This window comes from Grammomys surdaster, unplaced genomic scaffold (genome assembly GCF_004785775.1).
Source record: "Grammomys surdaster isolate TR1022 unplaced genomic scaffold, NIH_TR_1.0 338, whole genome shotgun sequence".
Classification (NCBI taxonomy): domain Eukaryota; kingdom Metazoa; phylum Chordata; class Mammalia; order Rodentia; family Muridae; genus Grammomys; species Grammomys surdaster.
Window position 1 is genome coordinate 3,469,293 of NW_021604757.1, and position 18,588 is coordinate 3,487,880.

Genomic DNA, 18,588 nt, shown 5'->3' on the forward strand with positions numbered 1-18,588 from the left:
AAAGAAAGAAAGAAAGAAAGAAAGAAAGAAAGAAAGAAAGAAAGAAAAGGAAGGAAGACAGAAAGAAAGAAAGGAAGAAAGAAAGAAAGTTGAGGAAGCCAGGGGAAACAATCCAGTAAGCAGTACTTCTCCATGGCCTGTGCATCAGCTCCTGCCTCCAAGTTCCTGCCCTGTCTTCCTTTGGTGATGAACAACAATGTGGAAATGTAAGCTGAATAAACCCATTCCTCTCCAACTTCCTTTTTGGTCACCGTGTTTTGTGCAGGAATACAAACCCTTACTAAGGCAAACTGGTACTGGGAGTGGGATATTCCTGACAGCCTGACCACGTTTTTGGAAGGACGGTGCAAGGACTTTGGAACTTTGACTTAGAAAAGCCATTGGGATGTTAAGAGCTCTGTGGGATGTTCTGTAGGAGCTTGGAAGAACAGTGCAAATGATAGAAGTCTAGCTTGTGAAATTTCAGGGGTAAGATTAAAGACTTTATCAGGCCCTTACAGTTTTAATTTTTAAGATTCTGTGGTTTTGGTTGGCTGGGGCTGAAGAATCAGCTGTGATTAACATGATACCAGAACTACTAAAGTGAAACCTTTGCATTACTGGGATGACTGGTGCTAATTTGCTGGAGCTAAGGAATTAGCAGTGATTAAAAAGAGACCAACATCACTAAGGACAGCATCACAGAGAAGCTGCGTTCCAGAGGCAGCCACGATTGTATCTCATGTTGGCAGCTGTACTTGGTAATGTGTAAGTCACCCAGGTGGTATTGGTGTTGAAAGATGAAGGGGTAGCAGCTGTGTGTGTGTGTTTGAATGCTTGGCTTAGAGGAAATGGCATTGTTAGGTGTGGCTTTGTTGGAGAAAAGTGCCACTGAGGAGGTGGGCTTTGACGTCTCATATATATATGTTCAAGTCTGGCCAGTGAGAGATCATCTTCTCCCTGCTACCTTCAGATCAAAATGTAGAGGAATTCTTGGCTCCTCCAGCACCATGTCTGCCTGTGTGCTGCCATGCTTCCCGCCATGATGATAATGGTTGAAACCTCTGAACCTATAAGCCAGCTCCTTTATGAGTTGCCTTGGTCATGGTGCCTCTTCACACCAATGGAAACCCTAAGACAGCTTTTATCTTCCCATGTTCATAGGTGCTGGGAGGTCTGGAGCTGCTGTGGTGATTTCCCCCTCCTTTTCTGAGCCAGTGTCTCGTGTAGCCCAGAATGGTCTCAAACTTGTCTTGGAGAGAAGGATAACCTTGCACTTCTGACCCTCTGGCCTCTACAACCTAAATTGCCATGAAATCCAGCTTGATTTCTTCTGGGAATTAAACCTAGTGCTTGTTAGTCTAGTACTTTTACAAACTGGGCCACATCCCTGGCCCATTTTCTTTCAACTAGTTTCTCTACGTAGCCCAGGGTAGCTTTAAACGATGTGATTCTCCTGCCTTGGCCTTCTATGTCCTGGAATTAAGGAGTTGGTTTTTTTTGTTTTGTTTTGGTTTTTTTTAACCCTTATTTTTCAAAATGTTTAATTACTACATTCATTTTACGCACATGCTCAGTGTCCTTGGAGGTTAGAAGAGGGTAACTCAGGTGCCTTGCAACTCGGGTCACAGGTGGTTGTGAACTACCATGTAAGTGCTGGTAAGAGAATCTGGGTCTCTGCAAGAGCAGAACCTGGTTATAACCATTAAGCTCTCTCTCCAGATCCCAGAGAAGCACCATGTAGAACAACTGACTGTAATAATGCAAATGTTCTATGCTGGCTGTGGTGGTTTAAAAGACTGGCCTCCACAGGTTCACATATTTGAATGCTTGGTCCCTAGTTAGTGGCACTACTTTGGGAGGATGAGCAGGGGCCATGCTGGAGAACGTGGTCGTGGAGGTAGGCTTATAAGTTTGAAAAGCCCACATCAGGCCCAGGCTCTTGCCATCAACCTACAGGTAAGATGTAAGCTCTCAGCTACTATGCCAGCACAACGACTGCCCGCCTGCCCACCTGCTGCCATCCTTCCCACCATAATAGTCAGAGGCTCACTAAGCAAACTCCCAATTAATGCAATTTCTTTCATAAGCTGCCTTGGATATGCTCTTCACAGCAACAGAACAGTAACCAAGACACCGGCAGCGTGGCAAATGTTTTTGAATACTTGAAATGTTAGGGTAGAACAACTGAAGAACCAATTTTATTTAAAAAAAATGTTTTATTTGGAGATGAGAAGATGGCTCAGAAGTTAAAAGAACTTGTTCAAGAAGAGGACACAAATTCAGTTCCTGGTACACACTTGGCAGCTTACTATCTTTAACTCCAGTTCCAGTTCTCCTTCTGAGCTTCAAAGACACCAGGCACATACACGGGCACATATCCATATGTGAAGGTAAAACATCCTTGCATATAAAAATATATATATATGTGTGTGTGTGTGTGTGTGTGTCTTTCTGGGCTGGAGAGATGGCTCAGTGGTTAAGAGCACTGACTGCTCTTCCAGAGGTCCTGAGTTCAATTCCCAGCAACCACATGGTGGCTCACAACCCACTGTAATCAGATCCAATGCCTTCTTCTGGTATATCTGAAGACAGCTACAGAATACTTATATACATAAAAATAAATAAATAATTGCCCCGACCTGTGGGGCATTGAACTAGGATCCGGGGGACCTTGAAGAGAACTGGAAGACAGGGGAATGCAAAGAAACATGACTTGTCTATAGGCTGATCAAACCGCTGATTTTACTTTTTTTCACACAGGGGTTATATACACAAAAAGGCAGGATGTGGGGAAGGGGATGACACAGGAGCATAGGTGTTCAGGGGGAGTACAGATATCTTCCAGAACAGAGTGTCAGCTGGGTGAAGGTTCAGGGGACAGGCCACTATGACCCCGCCTATGATTCACTTGTCCTTATCTAAGTTGGTACTATCCACCAAGTTTACCTATCTACAAGGTCTATGACTATTTAGGCTGGCAATTTTCCACCAAAGCTGCTTGTTTACAATATCTTCTAGCCATCTGTTTCAGTGTTTTTCCACATAGACCCAAGACTTTGTGTTAGCAGGCATGTATGTCAGGCCTATTGCTGACTTTAGGCCTATGGCTGATTTTAGGCCTTCAGTGTATAAACAAGGCTGTCCCTGATAATTCTTTTTTAAAAAAAGTCGTCTTCCCTTTTGTGTTTTTTAGAGGCAGGGATTCTCTGTATAACCCTGGTCATCCTGGAACTTGCTTGGTAGACCACGCTGTCCTTGAACTCAGATTTGCCTGCATCTGCCTGTGCAGTACTGGAATTAAAGGCACACACCACCACTACCCAGCATATGTTAACTTAAAAAAAAAAATTACAGAAGCTAATGGGAAAACTGTTTGGAATGATGTAGGTCTAGAACAATAGTTCTCAACCTGTGGGTCAGGATCCTTTTGGGGGTCACATCAGATATCCTGCATACCAGACATTTACATTAAGATTCATAATATCAATATTGCAGTTAGGAAGTAGCAATACAATTTGTCATCCCAGCATTAGAAGGTTGAGAACCGCAGAGGCAGGTGGATTTCTGAGTTCGAGGCCAGCCTGGTCTACAGAGCGAGTTCCAGGACAGCCAAGGCTACACAGAGAAACCCTGTCTCGAAAAACCAAAAAAAACAAAAAACAAAAAACAAAACAAAACAAAAAAAAGGTTGACAGCCACTACTCTACAGTTTCAGGATGAGGCAAGTCACATTAGGGGGAAGGGAAGGTGGAGTAGGAAGGGATAGACATGTTAAGGTGTTTTTGAAACAAGATGGAAGACAAACTCAAAGGGCTGGAAAGGGCCCAGACAGCTGGTAGGATATTTATTCACTGAGTAGATTTATAAGAGAATAAAAGGAGAAGCCACCTCAGGATGCAGGCTACCTAAAAGCCTGTGATTACATTTACCCATAAGCCAGTGGTAGTGGCATATGGCTTTACTCTTAGTATTTGGGAAGTAGAGACAGGTGGATCTCTTGAGTTCCAGGCCAGCCTGGTCTATAGATCTGAGCACCAAGACAGCCAGGACTACACAGAGAAACCCTGCTGTGGTGGTTTGAATAGGTTTGGCCCCCACAGCTTTATGTATTTGAATGCTTGGCCATTAGGAGTGGCACTTTTAGGAGGTGAGGCCTTGCTGGAGGAAGTGTGTTCCTGTATCTATGAGCTTTGAGGCCTCCTAGGCTTAGGCTCTGCCCAGTATGCAATTTCAGTCTCCTGTCTGCCTTCCAATCAAGATGTAGAACTCTTGGCTCCTCTAGCACTAAGTATACCCGTACGATGCCATCCTTCCCACCATGATAATAGACTGAACCTCTCACACTGTAAGCCAGCCCAAATTAAGAACTTGGTCATGGTATCTCTTCACAGCAATACAACCCAAACTAAGACACCTGTCTTGAAAAACAAACACAAAGAAAGTAGCTTAGTCAACAGGGGCTAGGAAAATGAGTATTCATGAATATGGCCTCTGGAGTGATGAGAACCTTCCCAATTTAGGATGTACAATAGCTGCACCACTCTAAAATCCAGTGGGGTAATTGCACTGGGATGGCCTCCCAACTTTCAAAATCTTCCAGCTCAGAAGACACTCCAGTACAAGCCTTTAAACCTAACACTTGGGAGGCAGAAGGATCTGTAGTACAAGAGCAGCCTGGTCTGCAGTCAGAGCTGTGTTAAGTCTGTATCAAAAAAACAAGCAAGCAACCAACAAGCCCCAAACTCCCAACTTGTCAAGGGGGGAGAGGGGTTGTAGCTAGGACAGGAAATGTGCCTTTCCTAGTTGACAGTTCAGTTTCTCTAGCCAAGATAAAATCTGGTTTTCCTTTCTGGTGGCTTCTTCTGAATCAGAGACTGGGATGCTAAGATGAATGTAGCATATGACAGAATACCTGTGTGCTGACCAAGAAAGTCACTGCACACAAACGACAAACAAGCATCGAGGTGGTGGGCCATCACAGAAGCGTTTCATAAGGGAATACAAACTGTTTAAGATACCATCTGTATTACAGAGACATAAAGTCAGACTTTAAACATTATAAAAGGCGAGTTTGAGGTCAGCCTGGTTTACAGAGTAAGTTCCAGGACAGTCAGGGCTATGTAGAAATCCTGTTTCAAAAACCGAAACAAACAAAAGTTTAAAACTGGCTACAGCTCAGTTGGCAGTGTTCTTTTAGTATCTATGAAGGCCTGGGCCCAGCCTCCAGTACTACATGAACTAGGGGATGAAAGTGTTTCTACCCAGTGCTTGAGGTAAAGGAGGTTAAGGTCATCTTCAGTGACATAGTTTGAGGCCAACCTGGGTTACATGAGACCTCTACCTCAAAAACCAAACCAAACCAAAATAACAAAAAACTCCCCAAAATACCCGAACAACTAAAACAAGCTGTACGGTATGGTGGTACACCCCTTTAATACCAGTATTTAGGAGGCAGAGGCAGGTGGACCTCTGTGACTTTAAGGCCAACCACGTCTACACAGTGAGTTCCAGGAAAGCCAAGGCTAAATTGAGACCCTTTCTCAAAAACAAATAAAACATCAGAACCAAACTACTTTTGACATCAATTTTAATTTTTGTGGTTCCAAGTATCAAACAGGACTTCTGCATGCTAGCTAGACATATCTAAACTATATACCGTGTATTTACATGTACATGGAGGGCAGAGGATGGTAATTATTCCATAATTACTTTCTATCCTATTTTTAAGTGTATTGTTATTTTCCTATATTTATGTCTGTGTTGTGTGCATCTCCTGGCACTGGAGATGCAGACGGTTACAACCAATCTTGTGGTGGGTGCTGTTAAGCAAACCCCAGTCTTTTAGCCAGTGCTCTTAATCACAGAGCCACCCTATCTCCAGCCCCACTGACACTTTTTTCAGATAGGATCTCTCTTTGAACCCAGGGAGAAAAAAATAGGGCTAGGCTGCCTGGCCAGCATGTCCCAACATCTTCCTGTCTCTGCCTCCCTGATATTAAGACTACAGGTGTGTGCTATCATGCTTGGCTTCTTTATGTGGGTTCTTGGGGTGGTGGGGAGGGAGGGCTAAGTTCAAGTCTTCATGTTTTCATGACAAGCACTTTACTGAACAAGCAGTCTCCACAGCCCCTGCCTGGTCTTATAGTTAAGTTATAAAGAAAAGCAACAGCTTTTAGATATGTCATTAAACTGAAAGATGTTCATTCTACCATTTAATTTATTATCTCAGAAATGCAGAATCCCAATCCCAAGGTAACAACTGAGAGAGCAGCTCTACTACCCTGCCTTTTTTTTTTTTTTTTTAAAGATTTATTTTAGGGCTGGAGAGATGGCTCAGTGGTTAAGAGCACTGCCTGCTCTTCCACAGGTCCTGAGTTCAATTCCCAGCAACCACATGGTGGCTCACAACCACCTGTAGCGGGGAATTCGATGCCCTCTTCTGGTGTGCCTGAAGACAGTGACAATGTACTCACATACATGAAATAAATAAAACATTTAAAAAAAAAAAAAAAAAAAAGATTTATTTTATTTATGTGAATGCACTGTGGCTGTCTTCAGACACACCAGAAGAGGCATCAGATCCCATTACAGATGGTTGTGAGCCACCATGTGGTTGCTGGGAATTGAACTTAGGACATCTGGAAGAGGAGTCAGTGCTCTTAACCGCTGAGGCATCTCTCCAGCCCCCTACCCTGCTTCTTAAAAAGATTTAATTAATTATGTCTGTGTCACTGCATGTGGTTATGTGTACACTTAGTGCCAATGCCCAGCTGGAGTTACAAGGTGTGAACACACTCAGTATGAGAGCTGGAAGCCAAACTTGGGGGTCCTCTGTAAGAACAATCCATGCTCTTAACTACAGAACCAACCAGCTTTCTAGCTCCTACCCCTTTTTTTTGAGTCAGAGTCTCACTATGTAACCTTGGCCAGTCAGGAGTCCACAATGTAGAGCAGGCTGGCCTGTAAGTCAGAGACCCACTTGCCCCTCAGTGCTAGGATTAAAGGCATGTACTGCCATACATTGCAGTCAAAGAGAATCAAATGTGAGCCAGACATGGTGACTCATGCCCATAATCCCAGAATTTAGAAAGCAGAGGCAGGAAGATGAAGAGTTCAAAGTCATTTCCCTACACAGCTAGTTTGAGGCTAGCCTCGGCTACTTAGGACTACTCTGTCTCAAAAAACAACAAAACAAACCAACCAAACAAAAAAACCCAAAAAACGGGGTGGGGGAGAGAGAGAGAGGAGAGGAGAAAGAGGGAGGGAGGAAAGAGGGAAGGAGGAGAGGGGGAGGGGGAGGGGGAGGGGGAGAGGGAGAGGGAGAGGGAGAGGGAGAGGGAGAGAAGGCATTTGTCAATAGGAAACCATTAAGATAACTAACTTCTGGGAAGAGTCCATAGAAGGCTCTGACCACACCATTTCTTCAAAGTATGAAATACAGAACCCAGGAGGACACCTAACAGACATTTTACATTATTACATTACTAGCGGATTTATTTTTCGCAGACAAGCGTGTCTCAAAAAACCACACCGAATCAAACCCCCCAAAAAAACAAAATTAAAAAAGCCATTTAATTTCAATGGTGGCACAAACACTGACTGTACTTAAATGTCACTATTTATAGAAGGACAGTTAAGACAGCACATTTTATATGAATATATACAAATAAAAACATTAAGGGCAGATGGGGTGGCCACATCCTAAACCCTGGCACTGTGAGTTGGAAGTCAATCTGATCTACATAATGGTCCTATGCTTGCTAGTGCTATGTAGTGAGAGACTCTGTCTCAAAAGCAAACATTAAACATGAACTGGATAGCAGAATTCTAGAGAAATACCCCGCCAGGCCTTGACTTCCACAGGTGGCGGCCCTTCTGCAGGAGCAGTAGTGATCAGTAATTCCCTTCAACATCAAAACTCCCAACAGAGGCAAAGCTGTAGTCACTTTTGGATGTCAGGTGGATGGTATGAGAGCCACAAGGCCTCACCAAGTCTCTCCTCACTGGAGCCCAGGGTCATTTCGACTGCCTATGAAAAGCTGGTTAACTAGCCACTAGAATTTGCTTTTGAGACATTTCTGTCTGGAAGTTGGACAGCTCTATTTAATTCTGAGTGTCCCATATTCTAGCAGCAGCATAACTGCTTTTCAACTGACTTGTATGTAGATGGGGAGGGGGGAAGCAATACTGCCCAGGAATGATGTAAAGACGGAATGTATACTGAGCTCCACATGCTTCCCACATAAATTTACTGCAGCAAATAGTCCACTGGACATTAGCTAGGGTAAATACCTGCAAATTCCTATAAAGTTCTGCTTCTATTTCTGCAGTGTTGGGGATCAAACTCAGGGCCTCATAAGCCCTAAGCAAGCATCTGACCACTGAGCTATGTCCCCTGCCCCAGACTTCTGATTTGAAACACATTTTAAAGCTAGGCATGGAAGTGTATGACAGTCATTTCAGCATCTGGGAGGCGGAGGCTCCTGACTATAAAGGTCAGCTGGGGGTACACAACAAGATTCTGTCTTGGAGGGTTAGGGGGGAGAACAGAAATGGAGATCTGAAAAACAGTAATTAAAGGCAAGTGTGGTTGACAAGATCTCTATAGTCTTCATCTGAATATCAAATGGATAGTGTTCAGGAAATGCTTGAGTTAAAGGAGAGGCTGCTCTCCTGCCCACTTATCTCAGAGACTAGCACACGCTGATGTACCATTAGGCACTAGAAGGCAGGCTACATATCAATAAATACTACTCGCCAGACCCACCCCAAATAGTGGGGCACCGAGAAGAGAACTGAGGTCTGTCTACCACCCACAAGTTAGTGGTAGCTTCCAGAGAGGCCTCAGTTCTATGAAGACTGGACTACCCGGTTACCGAGAGTCTCCATGTAGGATAAGATGTAGTGAAAGACGGGACAAAGACAGATCTGCTGCTCAGCCACACCTCGTAGCTTAACTGCAAGCTCCCAGAAGTTCAAAGGCAGTCCTAGGCAAGGGGCTTCATTAGAGAATGATCTAGAATACCTGAGGAGTTTACTGAAGATACCTTAAAGGTCTAACTACTTTTTGGGCTGGAGACTAAAGGCTTGGAGCAAAGGCCATGATCTAGGATTCACACGGGCCATCAGCTGTAATGAAAAAGGGAGAACAAAAATTAAAGCTACCAAAGCTACCAAAATGTTTCAAGGTGTTTCCATATTATGGTGACCCCGTGCAATGCAGACATGCCACACAAGTAGCATTCCAGAAAGAAACTGTCTTTTCCTCTAGGAGCTTTGTGCAGGTTCAACAGAATCATCATCAGGTCTGTCAACATGGAAGCCGCCCCCAAACCCATCCTCACCCCCAGGCACCGGCAATCAACAACTCTGAAGACAAACAGTTCTTCTCAAACAGTTTAATAGCAAATAAACAAAGGAAGGTACCACACTTGGCAGATACAAAATGACTTTTTGTCTGTGTGTCTGTGCAATTAAAACAGATTTAGGTTCCCCATTGGGACAAAAGGAAAAACACACAAAAAAGGAAGGAGAGTCCTTTTAAACACATACTCCCTTGCTCCAAACTTTTAACAACTTTTTTCTTTTTTAATCCACTACACAAACTGTGATTAGGTAAGAAAAGCGACAAGGGCTCTTCTTGCCCTTTTTTTTTTTTTTTTTAAAACCATTAAAGCAAAATCCATAATTTTCTACAGAGTACAACACAAGTTCACACACAAAAGACATCTTTTATAAATCAAACAGGAAAAAAGGAAAGCTCAAACAAGGTCAAGAAAAAGCATTTCTACGGCTGAATCACGACTTTGAGTTGATTGAATCCCGTTGTTGCTGCAGAACAGACTGTGCGTTTGGTCATAGTGGCAATTTTTTTCTCTTCACATTGTGAAATCACTTTACATTGTTTTCTAGTAGAAAAGGCAAAAAACTGTACAAAACCCCTAGTGTTAAATACAACGTTTGTACCAATAAAAAACTCACACAGGTTTGTCTCCAAAATGTAAAGTTTCTTTTTTTTTTCTTTTTAAATTATTCACAAAAAGCAGCTGGAAATCAGAAAGGCAGCTGCCGCTCCAGGGTCTCAAATCCATTAAAACCACTACAGAACAATTAAAACAATCAGAGAGAAAAGGAAAAGGAAACAATGTCCAACATTTGGCATTTGGTTTTTATCCACAGGTTTTCCCAGAGCTCCTCTTGGAATTGAAAGCAAACTATATTGGCAAACACAGCTTCTCAGTACACAGGAAGGGGGCCTCAGCACCTCCTGCCAACAGAGGCGCTCTGTGCAGTCAGACTGTGGGGCACACAGCAGGCTCTCTCATGCTATCTCACACTAGGCTCTGGCCTCTTTCCATCCCACCATCCCTTCCAGGACATTAAGCAGCCTACTTATAGGGGTCCCCCACTTGGCTGCCATTTTTTCCTAGTAAGGTGGCCTCAAGCATAATATATTGAGCAACCTGTAGGGGTACCAGAGCAGAAACTGTGCTGGAGTCCCTTCATTAACAGGGAGTGGAGGATGCTAGACAGTGCTTCTCCTCCCCCCCCCCACCCCTTGCTGCACCTTGCCACCTTTTCCTGGACAATCTTGCTTCCACTTTCCCTCCCACCAGTGCTTAAGTCTCAGTGGGATCTGTCAAAAATCCTTCCTGCTGCCTCTGCTCTTCACAGATCCATCCCTGTCTATTCATTTCCTCTAGCCTCTCCTCCTCTATTCACATTCTTCCAAGTCCCCAAGACCCTGAGGCTGGATGGTGCTACTAGAGAAGAGGGTTAAGTTTCCCTTAGGAAACCAAAGAACCGGCTGGCCTGGCACCCATGGACAGTAGCTATCTGGCTCTTCACCCAATTTAAAAACAAATCCTTACCCCAACTCTACTAGCTAAATAAGAGCAGAGCCATAGTGAAGAGCCAGTGTGGGGTGGTTGGTGCCCAGAGCTGTAAACAGTGTGAAGACTGTAGTATTTATTGTGCTTGTCACCTAGGAAAAGCGCAGGCAGGCAGGTGTATTGCCACTCAGTGCACAGACGGGACCCCTCTGGGTAATCAGAAGCACAGTGCCCCCCCTCCCTCCCTCTGCGATCTAGCCTCCTGCCTACCCACAGCCACCTTTGGTTCTGCTTCTGCTTCTCTGGACCCCCTGTACTCCCTGAGCAGAGCAGCCAGCCTCCTGGATCCCCCACTGAGACCTGGAGGCCACAAAGAGTGACAGTCTAAGTGCACAGGCAAACACTCTAAGGGCAATAGAGGAGAAAGTTGCCACTTCAAAATAAAACAATACGATCTTGAGAAAAAAAAATCAACCCCCATAACAATTTAAAACATCTTCTTTGAAACCCCTTTAAATCAGTCAGTTTTTGCACAAACTATAGAAAACACAGAGGTGAAGGTGATACATACGAAGGTGTGAAGAAACAGCAGGAAACATGCACAACTTGTTTTTTCTGGGCATAATCTTAGTAGGAAAGGAAAAATTCAAAACAAAAAGGCAAAAACAATACAAAACCCAAAAAAATTTTAAGCATCACATTTTGCTGTAGAGACTGTAGGAAGAAGCATGGGTGTGAGCTGGCTGAGCCAAGGGGAGGGGAAGAGGGACCCTAGGGCTTCCCTGCAGGGCTGCTTCAGGAAGAACCACAAAAGGAAAAGAAAAAAGCTAGCTGGGGCCCAAACCTCAGCATCCAGTGAAAAGGGAATGGGGGGAGGGTGTATTTCACACATTTTCTGCAGTTGAGAACACAGAAAAACAAAAATTAATAACAACATGCGGTCTCCTCAAGCCCCAAAACTATGTCAGCAAAATGTGTTCAGGAGCCTCAAATATTTTAGTGACATCTTTTATTTCATTGTTTATTTCAAAGTTGTCTTTGAAACTAAGCACACAGAGGAACAAGCCTGGAAGCGGACTGGCTGTGTGTTCACAAGAATACAAACACCACACGGCATGTGCTAGTAGGGCTGCTCTGAGACAGTTACAAAGAATTGGAATCACAAAATCAAGTGGTTATCTTATGAAGTTCTAGAAAAATAGATTTTTTTTATATTCAAATGCAAGTTTAAATATTTTCCCTTCAGCAGTCGTTCTAGCAAAACCAATTTGGCAGCACAAAAGGGAAAAAAAAAAAGAAAGAAAAAAGAAAAACAAAGAAAGAAACAAACATAATAAAATACACATCAGCATCAAAGGTCAACACAAGGTCAAAGGTGAGAGTTCAAGCATCAGAGAAGCTGAAGAGACAGGGATTTGGACGATGTACTTGACGCCACATCGACATGCTTTAGGCACAACGATGAACAAACGGCAGGAATCTAGAAAAAAAAACAAACCAGAAAGAGGGAGATCCACTGAGTTACACAGAGCAATACATCCAAACAGAGAGAGAGAACAGGACACTCACTGTATGCAGCCCTGAAATGAGGAGGCGGGGAAGGGCAGGGATGGGGAATGACAAGAACTTTTGCACATGCTAACAATGGACACAGGGAAAAGTTCAAAAGGACATGAAGGACACCAAGAGAACATCCAACTGCCAGAGACAGAAGGGAACCTAAGGCTTGGATTTCCCGCAAAGCACCTAACACATCAAGACAGTCTCTGGGCAAGCAGGGTCTCAGCAGTAAAAGATGCTAACTAGAGGGGGAGGGAGACTATTTCGGGTAGAGGGTCAGAATTTCTTGCTCAATCCTAGAATGGCCCTTTGTTCCCAGAAATCCAAGCCCTAAGCTTCCATATGAGCCCTGGCCACCCCCTGGCCAACTGTGTGGAACCCAGGAGACAGTGGTTGGGCTGCACTGAAGGCAAATCAGTGGCATGATATAATCCATGAAACAAAACTACAGCAGAAAACCTCCACACAACAGAAATGGACTGGTTTTTAAGACTTCACTTCAGTCTCCACTCTAAGCTGAGCCCTTTCACATCAAGACTTATAGGGGAGCAGCTTCTTCAACAAAACCATCTTTGGCCTGGGGAGAGAACTGTGCTCGAGGACAGTGCTACTGCTGTGCTGATGCACTGGGCAAAAGGGATAAGGGAAGTCCATGCTCTCCCCAGCTGGCTGCTGGCTGAGCAGACCATGGCTCTGCTGAGGCAAGTGCTCTTTTTAGAAATCACAAGTAGGTATGAAGTTTGGGGTCTGTTCTAAAGGTGGTGTCACTCCTTTGCTTCTAATATCATTAGGAAGGTTTCATATGGTCCTGGAGCACAGGACAAATCTGTGGACAAATGATGAAATGGGAGAGATAGAGGGAAACCGGAAGAAGGGGAAGGATGTGGTGTTCTGGCCGAGGAGGAAGACAGAACAGAAGGTTAGGGAGCACAGCACTGGCAGGCAGCACCCTATGGAGCACAGCTCTCGCCTCCGCCAGTTCACAGCATTAATGTTAGCCTTTCTTCCCCTTGGACAGGTTACCTGGGCTGCAAACGGTCACAGAAAGTCAGTAGTTTCAATCATACACAGCACCCTGTGTGTACAACAATCACATTCTGGATTCTACAAAATCCTGGCCTTTTCCAGAGATATAATTTAGGTAATAAATATTCTCCACCCCGGAGCTGTATAAAACTTCTATAAAAATAGAAACAACATTCTTGGTTCCGGCCGGTTGGGATTCAGAGCAGTGCCTGCCCAACCTAGCATTTTTTTCTTTTTTTTTTTTTCCTTTTTAAGTTTTTTTATTTTTTATTTTTTTTGCATTATTTTAAAAAATCCCATCATTACCCTGGAAGCCTTTAGAACACTTTTATCTTGAAACACAGGACACTTTTCTCCCAGTGCGCAGAATTCAAGTTTACGTGGTTCAGCTTAAGAAGTGTATGTTTCATGTTTAAGAGGACAACAGACTCAACTTATCACTATAAGAGAACAGCTGTCCCAGCATCAATGGGATAGCATACCACGAACAACTTTCTGTACAACAGCAAGATGGTCAATCCCTGTTTGTTATTCACAGGGACAACATGACAAGGAGAGTGTCCCCATCTGACTTAAAGCAGGCTAGCCCCTTCTTATCTCTGCTGCTAGGAGCCAAGACTTTTAACTTGTGAGGCTTAAGCTTCCAATGACACAGGAACCCAGGCCCTGGCTGTGGCTATTAATCATATGCTTAGGGCCACCTCTGCTCAAAAACATAATTCCCAACAGCTTTTCTTGGTGGAGAAGGAGAGCCCAGAGGCTGTGTGGGACAAGACCCGTGAAAGGCAGCAGGGAGCTTACTGTAAGCATGACAAAATGAACATAGGTTAATACTGAGGTAAATGAACACAAATCATATGAAGCCTGTAAACTTCCTGTACTCTCTTCTGTCTTTAAGGACAGAAAATGGGGCTAGAGTGGCTAGAGGAGAGGCCTGCCAGACCTTTATGGGGATACAACTTTTGGGATACTTTTGTTAAGGAGGCAGAAGTGCACTTCTGAACCTTCTTGAATGCTAGGTTCTGCTCAAATGTAGCAAAGTGGCCTGAGAGACTTTGATTCAGGCACACCAAGAAGCAGGTCTCTCCTCCTTCCATCAAATGGCTTCTTGATGGGCTCTGCCCATGAGCTGTACCCTTGTTGGCTAGAGACGCTCTAAGAGCTTCTTAGGTCTGCCCTCATGAGAAAACTGTGGCCACAGAAGGAGGTGTGGTGAACTTCTACAGACCTTCTTCAAAAGAAACTGCTGGAAATGGGCATAGTCTAACTTCATGCTGAAATAACCTAAAATGACCTCTCTGGCAGCTTCCCCCAAACAGACACCAACCAGGCAGGGCAATATAATAAGAATGGTAGGCTGGGCTGGCTAGTCATGGTATCTATCTCCCTGTTATTTGCATATTTCAGGCTAAATGAAAAGTGCGTTGTTTCCTGAGATTTGCTTACCCCCTTTTAGGAAAGAAGGGCAGAAATCCAGGACAAAAATTAGAGAAAGAGATGGCATAAGCTCAGCGTTTCCACAGAAAGCGGCAGCAGTTCTGAAGGGGTCTAGATGCCAAGCCACCTCACCCGCCCCTCGTTAGACTTAGTTCTCACTCTACCCATGCTTGGACTCAGGGAGACAGACTTTGGGGACCAACTTTCTGTTCTGCTCAGCCCTCTTTCCATGGTTTGGGGCATGTTCTAATTATCTTTTAAACCCATTTCCCTCTTCCTCAAGGTGGACTGGTGTTGGTCCTTCTCAACAAACTGGTTACAAACACAGCAAACTTTAAATAAAGGGAAAAAGAAACAAAACAAAACAAAACAAAACAAAACAAAAACCCTCACGATATGGCACCTAAACTCCAAAGTAAAACACTGGAAACCAAAGCACACACTTGTCCTCTGTACGAAGCGACACTCCCACAGAAGGCAGTAGCTGAGTCTTCAGGGCAAGCTGTGCCTGCGAGAGTGGCAGGGATCAGGGTCCAGGGCTGTCAGCACACAGCCTTAGGGCTTCGAATGATTAAGGGTGCTCCTCCCCCACTTACCAGAAGATCTTCTCACTCCAGTCTCAGAGGGGAGCACTCAGTAGGGCTTACTATCATTCTTCGAACGTTTGAGCTGCACTTTAAGCCTCTTCATTCCAATTTGAAAGCCGTTCATGGACTGGATGGCAGCTTGAGCTGAGACAGGATTGTCATAACTTACAAAACCTGTATGTCCAAGCAGAAACCTCGGTGAGGAACCTAATAAAGCAAGGAGTCTCAGTCTTGTACAAAAGGTTATCTCAATTGTTCTCGGCATGCATGAAAATTCTGGCAACCACATGAAACCACAATTAGGTTCTCAATGGTACTACCTGACATTTACCAGCACTCTCTCCCCCCTTGCAAAGCCATTTCTATACACTATTTCCTCTGGACCAACACTGTGAGCAGAAATCACTACCTCTAGTACAGATAAAACTAAAACTCAGAAAGAGGCCATATGATCTGCTAAGGTTACACTCAAATTCAGATCTTTCAGAATTTGTCAGCAGCCACTTTCTCTCCTTCTCAGTGGCAAAATACTTAACCCCATTCTGACACCAGAAGAGCAGTCAACATACCAAAACACTTGCTCAGGTTTGTCTGCTTATCTATGAAAACCTTGGCAGACACGACATTCCCAAAGGGCATAAACATCTGCAGTAAGTCCTGGTCTCCAAACTCCTGGGGCAGGTGATAGATGAACAGGTTGGCTCCTTCTGGACCTTCAAATATCCATTGATTAGAAGAGTATCAGTGTTAAGTATGCTCATCACCAAGGGCCAATGATCTCTCATTCCCATCTATACTAACACTAGCAGAATCTCAACAAATTTATTCTCTGAAGGGGAACTAAACAGATTCTCTAAATTGAAAGCAGTAATTCCAAAATAAGAATTCCTCCCTTGCATGTAACCATGTGTCATATCATGGAAGGATTTTTTTTTTTTTCTGAAACAAGTTTTACTCATGTAGCTCTGGGTACCTGCCTCTGCCTCCCAAGTGCTGAGATTAATGACGGGGTGGTCGTGGTAGAGGGGTGGTGTGTATGTATGTGTGTTGTCTTATTATAAAGCTCTGGCTGTTCTGGAACTCACTACATAGACCAGGCTCAAACCCACAAAGACCCAGTGGCCTCTGCATTCCAAATGCTGGGATTAAAATTGTGGGCCATTCTATGACTGGCTCATGGAAGAATGTTAAAAGCCCATACCTTGCCAGAGAGGGTATACAAGGGATTGGAAAGATGGCAGATCTGCAAGTACAGTAGTAAAACCAACTGGAGACCACAGGGAGCAAGAAAAAGGAGGAGAAATGGGCTGTATAGTCAAAACAAGTTTCAGCCTATAGTTCTACTGTTCAGGAGGCTAAGAGGAGGCTCTCAAGGTCTGCCTGGGCTACACAGTGAGATCTGCCTCAAAAACAAAAGCAAGTAAACAACAATAAAAAATTAGTTTTCAAAACTGTGCCTAGGCACTAAAGGATGACAGACAGATGGGTAGTACCAGAGGCAGGAATGGAACAGCAAATGACAATGGGTGCTAGGGAGCTTTTAGGGAATATTCATAAATGGTCTCTCATTATGGTGGGTGTTTCAACACCATATAAACTCAGAGTTTTATACCAAAATAGGCAAATTTTGAGTTTAATCCTACTTAAAACTACATTTCAGTTAAAAAAAAAAAAGATTTAAAAAACGTGCCCATGAAGCTGGGCATGGCGGTGCAAACCTTTAATCCCAGTACTCTGAAGGGGTAAGTTAGAAGCCAGCCTGGTCTACAATTCAAGACCAGGATAGCCAGGGCTGTTACACAGAGAAACCCTGTCTCGAAAAACCACACACAAAAAACCCACACACATACAAAAGTACCCATGATTAACACTAGACTCATAGGAAAATACATTTTCTTTACTTACAATGTGACTTTCTAATGAAGAGTGACTAAGTTGTTAAACACATGGCCCACTGTGGCTTCTAGGTCCATGTGCCTGCCATCTCTGTGCCCTATTATTCTCTTTCTCCTATAAACACCCTTGATTTACTTCACCACATTCTCCAGGTCTCTTAATACTACTGGTTCACACACTAAAGCCAAAAAGGCTACTTGTTTTTCTTACATTAATGTGACACCTTATCAAACCATGGTTATAAAAACCCAGTCAAACCTAAACACTAAGGTGCCAGCAGGACCTGTCAATGAAGTCTCTCCTAAATTTAATTCTATTTCTATCAAAGGCTATAATACCATTTCTATCCATGCACTTCTCACCCCACCAAACCTACCGGCTATCTCACTTCATCCCATCATATCTGAGTGTCTCATTTAGGACATACATCAGTCAAAGAGAAAAATGTCAGATGATACACCTAAGAGGAATATTTAGACAATCCTCTGGTTGACTAAGATTCTTGTCAAGTGACCAGATCAATTTCAATGTCTATTTGTTTCTTTATTTAAAAACTAAGCTCCATCCTAAGAGCATCTCTATGATTCTGATTCACCCACACACACTCCCCCCCCCCCCACCTCAAAATGGACAAAAAGCACTGTGCTTCATAGTCTTCCTCAGTTTGTTCTTGGCCTTGGTTGGGAAAATGTTAGTCTACCTAAATTCCCTTGCCCGTAACCTCAACTTCTAATCCTGGTGCACTTACCTTCCTTCTGGCTTCCAGCAGCACCAATACTCTGCTGTGTCAATAAATTCTGGTTGTACAGAGTGGGGAGGGCTGCAGCAGCATATTGCTGGATACCAGAATACGCCTGGGTGAGGGCTTCCATGGTACTCCCAGTGCCATTGGAAAGGCCACTGCTGCCCAGACCACCATTCAAAGCAGCCATTCCTTGGAGGAAGAGCAAGATTAATATACTAGAAAGATTCAACTGATACTAAAGACAGATACACTTAAGTGACTAAAAAACGGACCTCCCCCCCCAAAAGCTGACTTTTTATTTCCCTTTTAACTACCCACTGAGTTAGATTATTCATCCGATTAGTCCTATCTATTTCCGACCTGGATGCTACCGTGAATATTATAAATCCCACATCTCATCACCACTCTCTTCATTACTGTTTTTTAGCACATGGAAGGACTGACACCACTCACAAATGGCTAGGTCCATTTTTTCATCTTTACCTATTCATTCATATTCTCATAATCAATCTCAAACCCCCCT

At 43.8% G+C, this 18,588-nt stretch overlaps 1 protein-coding gene across 12 annotated transcripts in view; it reads right to left on the reverse strand.

The window, feature by feature from the left end:
• Positions 1–18,588, reverse strand: part of Celf1 (CUGBP Elav-like family member 1) — a 92,669-nt gene that overhangs the window by 6,427 nt on the left and 67,654 nt on the right. For 7 of the 12 annotated variants that reach the window (XM_028778505.1, XM_028778504.1, XM_028778502.1 and 4 more), the window contains 4 exons: positions 18,069–18,254; positions 15,994–16,137; positions 15,434–15,598; positions 9,366–15,345 (listed from right to left, as the gene is read on the reverse strand). In XM_028778505.1, the coding sequence (XP_028634338.1) occupies positions 15,471–15,598; positions 15,994–16,137; positions 18,069–18,254 (458 nt within the window). In that variant the 3' untranslated portion in view covers positions 9,366–15,345; positions 15,434–15,470. Of the gene's footprint in view, positions 1–9,365; positions 15,346–15,433; positions 15,599–15,993; positions 16,138–18,068; positions 18,255–18,588 lie in introns of those variants that run through there. The other 5 variants (XM_028778507.1, XM_028778506.1, XM_028778501.1 and 2 more) reach the window with 2 other exon arrangements.